Source organism: Lampris incognitus, chromosome 20 (assembly GCF_029633865.1).
Source record: "Lampris incognitus isolate fLamInc1 chromosome 20, fLamInc1.hap2, whole genome shotgun sequence".
Lineage (NCBI taxonomy): Eukaryota > Metazoa > Chordata > Actinopteri > Lampriformes > Lampridae > Lampris > Lampris incognitus.
Genome location: NC_079230.1, coordinates 380,001 through 394,316, shown reverse-complemented (window position 1 = coordinate 394,316; position 14,316 = coordinate 380,001). Strand labels below are relative to the sequence as shown.

At 44.2% G+C, this 14,316-nt stretch overlaps 1 protein-coding gene across 1 annotated transcript in view; it reads left to right on the top strand.

The window, feature by feature from the left end:
* Positions 1–14,316, top strand: part of atp1b2a (ATPase Na+/K+ transporting subunit beta 2a) — a 131,322-nt gene that overhangs the window by 104,709 nt on the left and 12,297 nt on the right. The window contains exon 8 of the mRNA XM_056300639.1: positions 9,352–9,373. Coding sequence (XP_056156614.1) covers positions 9,352–9,373 — 22 coding nt within the window. The remainder of the gene's footprint in view (positions 1–9,351; positions 9,374–14,316) is intronic.

Sequence of the window (14,316 nt, the reverse complement as noted above, 5' to 3'; positions counted from 1 at the left end):
CAGTAAATCAGGTTGGGGAAGAAAACCAGTTGACATTACAGGAGGTGCTGGCGAGACACGGGGATGTGTTCAAGGAGGAACTCGGTAAATTTAAGGGCCCCCCCAGCTAAGATCCATGTAGACAAAGAGGCGACTCCAAGATTTTTCAAACCAAGACCTGTGTCATATGCCATGAAACCGAGAGTTGAAGCGAGTTAGACTGACTGTTAAAAGAGAAAGTCTTTGAGCCAGTCAAATATGCAGAATTCACAGCGCCCATAGTGCCAGTACAGAAACCCGACAACTCAATACGAACATGTGGCGATTATAAACTGACGGTGAATAGAGTATCCAAGCTAGAGCAATACCCAATCCCAAAGACGCAGGATCTCTTTGCAAATCTGGCAGGAGGAAATAAATTCACAAAGCTAGATATGAGCCATGCATACTTACAAATTCCATTGGATGAAGAAGCAAAGAAGCTGGTGACCATAAACACACACAATGGGCTATTTACATACACACGCTTACCTTTCGGAGTGTTGTCCAGCCCAGCTATCTTCCAATGAACTATCGAATCAGTGCTTCGGGGTGTTTCAAACGTGGCAGTGTATTTAGACGATATCCTCCTGACAGGCTGCAATGACCAACAACACATGGAGACGTTGGCAGAGGTGCTGCGTTGACTGGATGCTGCAGGCTTGCATCTAAAGAGGACCAAATGCTCCTTCATGGGAACAGAGGCGGAATTCCTGGGTCACAGAGTGGATGCAACAGGACTCCACCCACTAAAAAACAAAGTAGAAACAATCCAGGAAGCACCGGCACCAACTACTGTGACAGAGTTGAGGGCATACCTGGGACTGCTGAACTACTACAACAGGTTCCTGCCCAACTTGTCAACGGTGTTAGGACCACTCCACTCACTCCTGAGAAAAGACACATGCTGGGAGTGGGGGAAAGACCAGGAGGACACTTTTGAACGGTCAAAGAAACTCATGCAGTCTTCGAGGTTGCTAGTGCACTACGACAGAGAGAAAGAGCTCATCCTGTCATGTGATGCATCACCCTATGGGGTCGGGGCGGTGCTGTCTCACAAAATGAGAGATGGAACAGAGAGACCGAGAGGGTTTATGTCCACAGCTCTGACACCGGTGGAAAGGAATTACTCCCAATTGGACAAAGAGGGTTTAGCAGTAATGTTTGGGGTGCCACAAATGCATCTATGGTCATAAGTTCACCATTTGCACAGACCATAAACCACTGCTCTCCCTGTTCAGTGAAGTAAAGGCTGTTCCACACATGGTGTCACTACGAGTACAGAGGTGGGCAGTGACCTTGAGGGCATATGAATATGCCATTGTCTACAAGGCGGGGAAAGACCACGGCAACGCAGACACTTTAAGCCGAGTGCCCCTCCAGCACACGCCCATCACCACAGCGCCGGAGGGCAGAGTGCTGATGTTTGAGGAAATGGACACAACACCAGTGACAGCCGAACAGGTAAAGGCACTGACGAGTAAAGATCCAGTACTAGCCAGAGTACGTGAATATGTGGTAAGGGGGTGGCCACATCAAACAGAGGGGGACTTTGCACCATACAAAGTGAGAGGGGCTGAACTCAGCATTCAGGATGGGTGCGTGTTGTGGGGAGCACGAGTGATTATTCCACAGCCAGCCAGAAAAATGGTCTTAGAGCAGCTTCATCAAAGCCATCCCGGGGTCTCCCGGATGAAAGCCCTGGCATGGAGTTATATATGGTGGCCAAAGCTAGATGTGGACATAGAAAACCTAGTCAAAACACGCAGAACATGTCTGGCACACACCCTTGGGAGTGGCCTGACAAGCCATGGAGGAGACTGCATATGGATTATGCAGGACCATTTAAGGGGAAAATGTTTCTCATAATCATCGATGCACACTCCAAATGGATGGATGTGTATCCGGTGAACAGCGCCACATCCACCACTACCATATACTGCCTGTGCCAGACCTCAGCAACCAGGGACTCCTTGAAATGGTGGTGAGTGACAATGCCAGATGTTTTGTTAGTACCGGAACAAAAGAATTCATGAGAAAAAACGGAATAGTGCACATGACAGCTGCTCCCTACCACCCTTTGACAAATGGACTGGCCGAGCAGGCTGTTCAAACATTTAAAGAGATGATAAAAAAAAAGCGCTGAAGGCAGCTTGTCAGATAAGGTGTCACGGGTTTTGTTCAGCTACAGGATAACACCTCAGTCCACCACAGGTCTCTCCCCAGCTGAGATACTGTTGGGGAGGAAGCTGCCCTCCACTCTGGACTTATTACACCCAGACCTAAACAAGAAAATAGAAACCAGACAAAGAAAACAGAAAGACTAGCACTTCAAAAATACAAAGGACAGAGGGTTCAGGGCAGGAGAGGCTGTCATGACAAGGAATTTCAGCCACGGACCGAGGTGGGTCCCAGGATTCATTGTGTCAGAAACAGGTCCTGTCTCATATAAGGTCATGCTGGGAGGTGGTAGAGTGGTTTGCTGACATGTGGACCAGATCCAGTCCAGGCGTGAAGAGACAGCAGAAGGGCTGGATGTATTCGAGGAGCCCAGCACCCACGCTCCCGGTACTGCTGTCGTGGCGTCACCACAACCGGTGGATCTCCCTGGGCAACCACAGCCCACTGAAGGAAATCCAAGCTCTGAGTTAGAAACTCAGGTCAGTGGCCAGAGGCAGCCACCAGATACTGCACAAGTGAAAGGGGACAGTGATGCCACTCAAAGTGTCCGACGTACAAAAACACTCACAAAGCCAAGCCACCTGAAATACTTTGCACTGTAGAACAGACAATAAATGATGCGTACCTGGTGATATTTACCTAAGCTATCTATGGAGATACTTACCTGTTAACTACATGTGGAGATAATACCTGGTTTAAGATGGCATCATTGTTAGTGAATTGCATGGTAAATGGTGACTGTTTAGTTCAAATCAACCAGAAGGAGATAGAGAAGGTGTAGGCCATATGAGAGTTTTGTTTTTCTTTTTATTGTTTTAGCTTAGAGAAACTGTTGGAGTTTTGCTTACAATTCTCGTTTTATCTTAAGTGGGAGAGAATTTTATATTCTGGTTCAACCACCAGGTGGAGCACAGTGTTACTTAGTAAGGAAGTCAGAACACTAGGCCAGCGAAGAGTAAGATCATGCCCTGTATGTGTCTGCCGGTTATCAAAGTAAACATATTCCTAGTTTACCCATTACCTTGGTCTCACTATTTCATTCCTTAAGGTTATTACAGGTGGCCAGTTCTTTCCGCACAGTTTCTGCTGTTTGGAATAATTTTGAGTCACTGTGTGCTCACTTAAGCTTTGCGAAGATAGATGAGAAATGATCGACCTCCGATAGGAAACTGTATGACAGTCTGTTAAAGTGGCTGACTTCAAAGCAGTTTGTGTTAGATGTAGTACTCATGTATGACACACTAAACGAGCTAGCCCTGCTATCAGAATGCTCAAAAAAACAGATAAAAGACCAACTCTCAGAAGTGCTGTCCCTCACAGACATTAACCACCTTGTCTATGCAACTGCCTCTGCCATCACGGAATCACTGGGCATCAAGCAAAAGACGAAGAACAGACCAAGAAAAGATAACCAACCAAAATGGAAAAGAAAATTGAAAATGAAATACACAAAATTAGGGGAGACATATCTACACTAATGAGATTAAAAACGAGAAACCAGTCAAAGAAAAATGAAAAAGAGCACTAATCAGGAAACACAACATCAAACAGAAAGGGCAAAAACTAACAGCCATTGAAAAATTGAAACAACTACAAGCAAAAGCCCAACGAGTGAAAAGGTTCGATAAGAGACAAAAGTTTTTCCACCAGAACAAAACTTACAAAGAAAACACAAAAAAATTCTATAGAGAACTAGGGAAAAGGTCCATTGAGGTCAAAGAAACCCCTAAAATTGACGAGGTAGAGAACTTCTGGAGCAACATCTGGGAAAAACAAAATAATTACAACAAAAACGCTGAATGGATCGGCCAAATAGAAACAGAGAACATCCAAACCAACCAACAAGAATGGCCACAAATAACCCTAGAAGAAACAAAAACAGCAATACAGAAGTCCAGTAACTGGAAAGTCCCTGGTAATGACGGGATAGCGAACTTCTGGATCAAGAACTTACCATCTTTACACCAAGATCTGACAAACGCCTACAATGGATGCATCAGTAACCCAGAAACCTGCCCTTAATGGCTCTCAACTGGTACCACCTACCTACTTTCCAAAACAGAAGACACCAAAAACCCTAAAAACTATCGTCCCATCACATGTCTCCCTACAACCTACAAAATCTTAACATCCATCATCAAACAAACACCTGGAAGAAAACAACCTACTTCCCTTAGAACAAAAAGGGTGTCAAAAAAGGAGCTGTGGCTGCAGAGACCAGCTTTTAATAAACAAGGCTATCATTAAGGAAGTAAAAACGAGGAAGAAAAATCTGACAACAGCCTGGATAGACTATAAGAAGGCGTTCGACTCTGTATCCCATGACTGGATACTAAAATGTCTTGACATCTACAAAATATCACCAATCCTTATCCAGTTCCTAAGCAAATATGGACCAGTGGAAAACAACCCTTGTTCTAAAATACACAGACGGAATAAAATACATTCAAGGCAGATCAACATCAATAGCAACACGCATATCAATAGCTCTGACAACGACTCCTAGAGGATAAATGCTGAGTCTCATCACCAGCCAGTCAGACTAGCTTAGTCTAGTACGAAAGGCACAAACTGAGGAAGCGTCTTGGATGGGAGGCGAAGCGTCTTCACGGATATACACTCACTGGCCACTTTATTAGGTACACCTTGCTAGTACCGGGTTGGACCTCCTTTTGCCTTCAGAACTGCCTTAATCCTTCGTGATATAGATTCAACATGGTACTGGAAACATTCCTCAGAGAGTTTGGTCCATATTGACATGATAGCAACACGCAGTTGCTGCAGATTTGTCGGCTGCACATCCATGATGCGAATCTCCCGGTCCACCACATCCCAAAGGTGCTCTATTGGATTGAGATCTGGTGACTGTGGAGGCCATTTGAGTACAGTGAACTCATTGTCATGTTCAAGAAACCAGTCTGAGATGATTCGAGCTTTATGACATGGCGCGTTATCCTGCTGGAAGTAGCCATCAGAAGATGGGAACACTGTGGTCATAAAGGGATGGACATGGTCAGCAACAATACTCAGGTAGGCTGTGGCGTTGACACGATGCTCAATTGGTACTAAGGGGCCCAAAGTGTGCCAAGAAAATATCCCCCACACCATTACACCACCACCACCAGCCTGAACCGTTGATACAAGGCAGGATGGGTCCATGCTTTCATGTTGTTGACGCCAAATTCTGACCCTACCATCCGAATGTCGCAGCAGAAATCGAGACTCATCAGACCAGGCAACGTTTTTCCAATCTTCTATTGTCCAATTTTGGTGAGCCTGTGCGAATTGTAGCCTCAGTTTCCTGTTGTTAGCTGACAGGAGTGGCACCCGGTGTGGTCTTCTGCTGCTGTAGCCCATCTGCCTCAAGGTTCGATGTGTTGTGCGTTCAGAGATGCTCTTCTGCATACCTCGGTTGTAATGAGTGGTTATTTGAGTTACTGTTGCCTTTCTATCAGCTCGAACCAGTCTGGCCATTCTCCTCTGACCTCTGGCATCAACAAGGCATTTTCGCCCACAGAACTGCCGCTCACTGGATATTTTCTCTTTTTCGGACCATTCTCTGTAAACCCTAGAGATGGTTGTGCGTGAAAATCCCAGTAGATCAGCAGTTTCTGAAATACTCAGACCAGCCCGTCTGGCACCAACAACCATGCCACGTTCAAAGTCACTTAAATCACCTTTCTTCCCCATTCTGATGCTCGGTTTGAACTGCAGCAGATCTTCTTGACCATGTCTACATGCCTAAATGCATTGAGTTGCTGCCATGTGATTGGCTGATTAGAAATTTGCGTTAACGAGCAGTTGGACAGGTGTGCCTAATAAAGTGGCCGGTGAGTGTATACCAAGTCCACTTGCACTTGATCCAACTCCTTTGGAGAACCATGTCCTGGATGAATGAGAACATTCACAGACATCAATAGCGACATATTTCAAGGCGACTCTCTTTCTCCTCTCCTCTTTTGCATAGCTCTTACTCCACTATCCTCCCTCCTGAACAACACCAGTTATGGTTATACTACAGGTTTACGCACTATTAACCATCCACCCAGATAGCAAAATGCCATTGTATCAACATTGAAATGTTGCCAGGCAGAGGCATTGAATCCACATTGATTTACGACGTGGATTCACTGTTGAAAGCACTCGATATGTTCAATGTTGAAATGGCATCGAATGTTCATTGATTTCCGACATCGATTATATGTTGAAAGTGCTCGTTATGGTCACTGTTGAAATAATGTAGAATTTTCAATCATGGCTGACATTGAATCAATATTGATTCAGCTATTATCTAAAAGGCTAAATTTAGTTTATTTGACATTGAAACAATGTTATAATAATCATTTATATCCTTTAAAGCATGCTCTTCGTCTGGCCTAGGCTATACTAAAAGAAACAGAAGAATCATAATTTTTTCTTTATTGTACAATCTTAAGTTGAAATCACTTTGAACCTGAGGCAAACACCTTGCGATTCCACACTATCAAAACAACAAATTCCAAATATTTTCTGTTATCGTATACACTTCTTCAGTCACTACTACACCACTAGGTTTAACTTGGACTATAAGATAATATACACGTAAATTATTAGTGGAAAGGGAATTTTAAACAGAAACTCCAGAACCATCCAGGCTGTCAAATTATCCACCCACAAGCCAAGAGCACATGAAACAATGCTAAATGATAAACCAATGATAACATCTGATGTCTATTTTAACTATTTTAGATAGCTATCGCTCAAGAGCTTTGCAAAACTTGCATATTGATCTGTAAGCTATCTCCTTGCCAATTTGAAATAGAACAATCAAGAATCGTCATGTTCAGACAACAACAATCAAAGCATGACATGTAATATAAAGTCTTTAACTTCCTTCCCTCTCTCTGGTTCATAATGCAGCCACTTCTTGACGACATCGCTGAAGTTCAGCTCCGACATCGCTCGGTCATGTTGATGAGCAGCCTCTGAAAATGATCTTGCAAGCTCATGTTCTGCTCCATGACGTGCATCAATCAACTGGCAAAAAATTCAAATCAGTTGAGCGCCAACAGAGAAAGCAGTCTAGCCAATCACAGCCAGGCCAGGCAAGCATTGTGCAAACTGAAACAACATTGATTCAGTGTTGCCATTTCAATCCTGGAAGCCTAACCCTTATTGCAATGTTGATTTAACATTGTTTTTTTGAACGTTTAAACTGTGTCTGTTATTAAATGTTGAATCAATATTGATTTCTCAACCTCAACCAAAAACGACCATTCTGACCATAATTAGATGTTGAATCAACAACTTTTGCTACCTGGGTAGTCTACATGGATGACCTGAAAAACTTTGCCAAGAATGACCAAGAACAAGCTGACCTTTTGACCATCGTAAAAGGCTTCAGTGACGACATCAAAATGGAGTTCAGGCTAGACAAATGTGCCAAAGCTACATTCAGAAAGGAAAACTTACCACCACCGAAAACATCCAAATTGACCTAGACACCACCATCCATGACCTAGAACAAGAAGGCACATACAAATACCTGGGAATGAATGAAGAGGATGGGACACAACATGCCAAAATGAAAGAAAAGATCAGAGAGGAGTACTACCGAAGAATATGAACAGTAACAAAATCCCAACTCAATGCATCCAGCCGAATGGAAGCAACTAGATAGAAAAACAAGAAAAATACTCACCTTAGAGAGGATGCACCACTCAAAATCAGATGTGGATAGATTGTACCTCCCAGAAACGAGGGTGGCAGGAGTCTAATCCAACTGGAAACTGCCTACAAAACAACAACAATAGGCCTAGATACTTACCTTAACACCAAATATGAGCCCCTTCTCAGGATTGCTAGAGAGCAATCATGTATGTAAAACGAAACAAGAGGTACTCCGTAACTAACCAAGCTACAATGTTCAGAAGAGAGCTCCACCACCCTGAAACACCACAACCTGAAAATGAAGCTCAACCATCCACACCCAAAAAGTCAAACAAAAAGCAAAGCACCATGCCCAAGAACAAATAAAACAAAAATGGGAAGGGAAACAAATGCATGGGCAATACCCAAAAAGAGTAGGTGAGAAAGATATAGACCAACATATGACCAACCAATGGCTCGAAACAGCTGGGCTGAAATCTGAAACAGAGGACTTTATCATTGCTGCCCAAGACCAGGCCATCAAGACCAGTTACTACCGGAGCAAAATCCTCAAAGATGGCACAGACCCAACGTGCAGGATATGTGGTCAATTCCAGGAAACCATTGACCATATCGTGGCCAGAACTGAATACCTACAAAGACACAACAAGGCCGCCACATACCTGCACTGGAACATCTGCAAAGTATTCAAGAACAACACAAAAGAAAAATAATACAAGCATGAGCCCCAAACAGTAAGAAAAAGATGACATCACAATCTTATGGGACATGCCAATACAGACAGATCGTGAGATAAAGGCCAACAGACCAGACATCGTCATCAAGAACAAAAAAGAAAAAAGCTGCCTACTCATCGACATGTCCATCCCGACTGAAAGGAACACCTCAGTAAAAGTAACCGAAAAACTGTCGAAATATAAAGACCTTGAAATCGAGATTGAACAAATGTGGGGAATGAAAACCACAACAATACCAGTAGTGATAGGAGCCCTGGGACTTGTAAAAAAAAAAGGATGGAGAAATACACCCATTGGATCCCACTGGGTAACATCAGAATACAAGAACTACAGAAGCTCGCACTACTTGGAACATCTCATATCCTAAGAAAGGCACTATCCATCAAATAGACTTCTACCTCATTCTAACCCTAGACCCAAGGAATGGACCCGCCTGGTTATTATGTTGTATTATGGCATGACGTTAAAAGAAATTTGTATGATAATAATATGTTTATTTATATAGACTGTCATCGGTGACCATCCACCAACATAGCCAGGGTGTTCATCAGGACCTGGGTCGCCCAGTTTGGCACCCCATCTGACCTCTCCTCAGACCAGGGCTCACAATTTGCATCTGAGCTCTGGAACGCAGTTGCAGAGAGCATAGGGGTGAAGCTCCACCGCTCCACCGCACCACCGCGTACCACCCGCAGGCCAATGGGCTGTGTCAGCAGTTTCGTCGCTTTGTGAAGGCCGCTCTTCGGGCCAGCCTCAAGGATAGCAGCTGGGTCGACAGGCTCCCGTGGGTCATGCTGGGCCTCAGGACCGCCCCTAAGGAGGACCTCCAGTCCTCATCCGCTGAACTGGTTTACAGACAGCCACTGTGGGTCCCAGGGGATTTTGTCCCCAACACCACGGTCCCCTGGTCTGCAGTCCATCAATGGACCACACTCCTGTATAATGCCAGAGCTTTTGCAACAGTCCCCACTTTGCAACATGGCCTCTCACAGTCTCACATCCCTGCAAGTCTGCAGTTGGCGGAATCTGTTTTCTTCTGCCAAGACGGCCACTGTGGACCCCCACAGCCTCCCTACGACAGGCCATTCCACGTCCTAGAGACCAGGAAAAAACATTTTGTCATGGAAGTCGGCAACAAGCCAGAGCGCATTTCATTGGATCGCCTCAAACCAGCTCACCTGGACTTGGACTGACCTGTTGGTCTTGCCCAGCCCCAATGGTGGGGGCACCCTCCCACCCTGCCCCCACCCCCCAACAAGGCCCCTAAGGTTCTTCCGCCTGGACCCTCACGCTGCCGCAGGGTCCCTCAGGCCCCTCCTGTGAGCACCCCGGCCTCCGCACCTGTTCGGTGAAGCCGTTGCGGCCGGGCCTCCCCCCCCACACGTTGACTTATTGTGAATTCTGGAGGGACGTATGTAGTGGACGCTATGGACATAATTCCCCATAATTGGTTCTGGTCATCGAGTGGTCCTGTCCAACATGGTGAGGAGGTAAGTAAAAACGTGGGAGGGGGGCAGGGGGCCCACCAGGTCCCTATTTACATGGTCGAACCTCCTTTCGGGCACCGGGAACTGTGCCAGGGACTTTCCAGGGAGGTGGCACTTGCTCAGTCCGGCACTTGCAGCTAGTTTTCTGTGTGGGAGCTTATTTCCTTCTTTTGTTGTTTATATGCTGTCTTGTCCTAAGTGGGCTAGTTTTTTTCTTAGCTTGTTATCAAGTCTCATATGTTTTTTTCTGGGTCAGTTCGGAGATGGAGATTCTATTTTACCTGCTTCTGGCGATATTAGTGAGGGAAAGCTGGGAAAATCTGGGAAGTAAAGCATTACCAAGAAATTTCTTCGTGAATGTGTTCATAGAGGTGTGTAATAACATGTATTAAAATGTTGAAATTCAACTCCAGGGGGAAACCCTGAAAAAAGCTGATCAAAGTTGGGGTATTGACACCAGTATTAAAAAAAAATAAACTTTCGGTTTAGGAAAAAAGGCCACCAAAACATTTTTGTACATAATTTTCTGAACAAAAAAGTCTGTTGGGGTAAGTCTCTAACTCACTCGTGTGATTTTTTATGATTTTTAAATTTTTTTTATTTTTTATTCTTTTTATTTTTTTATCCCGTTCTTAAGGCCCTTTCCATCCACCCCCTCTCAGTGAGAGACCCCTGTTCTTTAATTCATCTATTCTTTTATTTTCATTTTTTGTTTTGAAAATATTGTAGTAAAATAGAGAGGAAGTGGGGGAGGGGGGGAGTCCAGGTGAGGGTGATTTTTTTGAAAAAGATTTAGATAAATCATTTTTTACCATAACAAATCACAGCAATGCTGTAGAGACTTACTTTTGGTTTTTTTTTTTCATGATTCTGAGTTGATTGCTAGCATTTAATTTTTTCTAGATCTACTCCTTGGTGGAATAACTGCCATGCCAACTTTTGCATATATATTTTTTTGCATTTATTACAATAGTTGCAATAGTCAGAGAAAATCATGTCAAATGCTTCACAAGTCAATGTCTGAGTCTTCTTCAAGACCATCATGAATACCATTCTTGCATGTAATGCCTTTACAAACTCCACATGCTGAGATGCACTTGACACCATTCTTCTTGCAGCTGCATCGCCTGTTGCTGCAATCTCCATTACAATTACAGCTTGTGAACTGGAGGAGCTCCTCAGGAGCCATTGGGTCTAGTGTTGGAACTGGCTCATAACCATGAACACTGAATGTCCATCCATAGTCACTGGGGTCCAGAGACATGCTCTATAAAAGAATCCAGTCCCGGGTCTGTAGGTAGGCACGGAGAGAATGCTGTGCAGCCACACCCTCTGTTGGAGGTAAAGTCTCTGGTTTGATCAGCCCAGCCGCTGCCTTCCGTGAGAACATGCTGTACCGAATTTCACCCAGAGTAGTACCTGGTCCATTGTAAATATATTGGAAGATCGCAGTTCCAGCCTGAACCACTGCACCCTTGGTAGCATGAATGTCCATGAAGATGTCCATATGTTTATCAATGTCCCCTGCACAAAACCTGAAAAAGTGCATTTCAAGGTTTTTTAAAGATATTTCAATATACAAATATTTCACTAAAATACAGTTACTTTTATTATTATAGGCCTACTGTTATTACCTGTCAAACAGAGTTGTTTTCCCATGGCCAGAAATAGCAGAAACTGTATCACACCCAGTGAACGCATGACAAAAGAGCAGGTAGCGTCTCTTTCTTTCTGAGAGCTTCCCGGATCTTCCTGATATCATAAGAGCCCTTGGATGTGGTTAAGAAGAGTGGGTGGTTGGTGCTCGAGCTATGGTGCACCAGCATTACCAGCATGTCTGTGTCTTCTGCTCGCAACTGTAAAGAGAGCATGTGAAAATATTTTAAAAAATCAAAACTCTTATTTTAAAGTAGTTAAGCAAATGAAAGTTAAATATCTACACAAACTACTGACCTCAACAGAGCCATCTTTAGCAGCAACCAATGCCTCTCTCACAATCGAAGTGTCAGCCTGCTCCACAGTGATGTTAAGTTTTCTGAACGTTGAGGAGAGGAGGTGAATGAGTTCACTCTTGTTATGGATTTTGTCCAAGAACTTTGCTCTTGGTGTCCAGTGCATCATATCTGGTTGAATCTGGAGATCACAGCATGATTTAGTGCTACGTCGGATGTGGTCATGATCTTTTGGTGATCTGTTATAGCCATCAAAGACCACAATGATCCTTTGAGAGTTATAGCCAAGACGCTGCACGTACCTTAGGTAACTGTTGGCAATCTCCTGCCAAGTCTGGCCTTGTTCCCACTTCACCATGTAGAGAAGCCATCCTCTATCAACCACCAAAGTGGAGCAGGGTTGGTTAGTGAGTTCAAGTGGATCAGTCAACTCCTTCAGGCTAGTTTTGGAAAACCCTGCCTTGTTTGCCTTGTTCATTTTGTGATCTTTGTTGCTGAAAAGGGACAATGGGACGGGAGTTAGCTCATACTCCAAGCTTGTCTCAACTGTCATATCCCGTTGAGCAAAAATGATCAGTCGGTTGAACAACTTGAGTGAGTCAAGATGAATCTTCTTCTCGTTGATCTTGGGAATCTTTCTGAGTGATGACAGGGCTTGTACATTTGACTTCACCTCCATGGTTGATGTTGCTGACTGTCCATCCAGCTTTATCTGCATCTCTCTACCTACTTCAGCTGCTCTCTCCGCATTGACTGAGTCATCCCCCGTGTTTGTGAATCCTGTAGAGAAAGATACAAGCATATTCTTGTCTCGGTCGTGGTCGAATGGGTTGGTCTCTTCAAACCATTGAATGAAACGGGGTGTTTCCACTGACAGAGACAATGTTTAAATCTATATTGTCCCCAACGAACTGAGTGACTGCATTGTTTGCTTCCGCAACCTCCATGGAGACCACCTGATTGTCACTTTCACTGGCGGTCAGAACCGTTGGATCCTCAAGTGCAGCATCAATCGCAGCCTCATCATTGATCTGGTCATCAGTTTCTTCTACAATGGTATCAAGTGTGCCAGATGCATCTGGGATGCCATCTCCATTCCTGTCATTGAGGAAGCAGTATTTGTAGTTTTGTGTCTCTGAGTAAGACTCAGTGTATCCTAGCCAGTGTAACTTGTCGATCATCCATTTTGACCCAAATCTATCAAGTTGTATGGCAAGCCCCATTTGGTATGGCAATACTCCTGATCGAGGCCGACGAGCCTTGATAAAGTTCTGCCCCCAAACAGCTACTCTTTCATCGGTCTTCACTATTGGTCTCAAGAACATCTGGAGGCTCTCAGGAACAAGTGCCAGCTGACTCTGGATATCAGCCATACTGTATGCAGTGGGGTATGACTTTGGATCTAGATTAATCATGGCGATGTCGTTGCATATGAACTTTAGTGCTGTCTTTATGATTTGTGTCTTCTCATCTCCTTGCTGAAGATTAGCATGATGCTCTCGCAGAATGTTGCTTGTGTTATCTTTGAGGCAGAGTACATCTGACTTTTTCGACTGTGACGTGAAGTACAGTGTGTCATGATATTTCTCTTGAAGTTTCATCCTTAGCCATTTTTTTGAATAAGAGAGGCTCTTATCGGGTGACTGATCAAACTGCTGCATCTTTTCGTGGACTTGGTCAAGCGTCATCACCCCATGCTAGAGTTCTGTGTCTAGCCATTCGCATAATTCAATAAAAACAACCTCTCGCTCATCATCTGTTTTCTTTTGTCCTCTCTTCCTTGGTCCTTCATCTGCAGTCTTGGAGTAAGGCCTACCCTTTTCAAAAAGAAGTTTGCAGCGCAAATGATACAAGGTTTCTTCTGCTACTAAGTCATTGATCCCTTCCAGACATCCAAGGACATCTGTGCCCCAGTCATCTCCACTACTCCTTGCTATCTTCAGCAAGCTTGCCTTTAGTCTATCTGCAGTCACATTATCAGGCACTCTATATTTCTTTCTAGCATCTGCTGGTTTATGTTCGTAGGGATGAGCGGGTTGGTTGCAAAGAATGCATACATTCTTGTACAGAAGCTGAACGGACCGTGAACTTGAAGAGGTGCATGCAGTTGATGCACTGAACTCAGAGCAAGTGCGCCTTCGCTTCAGCTTTGCTGTCTCTTCCTCTGCCTTTGATGCTTGAGCTGACGTCTTGGTGACCTTGACAAACTTGTTGTACAAATAATCTTTACACTTTATGTGGTATCTAAGTCTTCCTTCATTTTCATCCTTCTTCATACGCTCCAAAATTGTA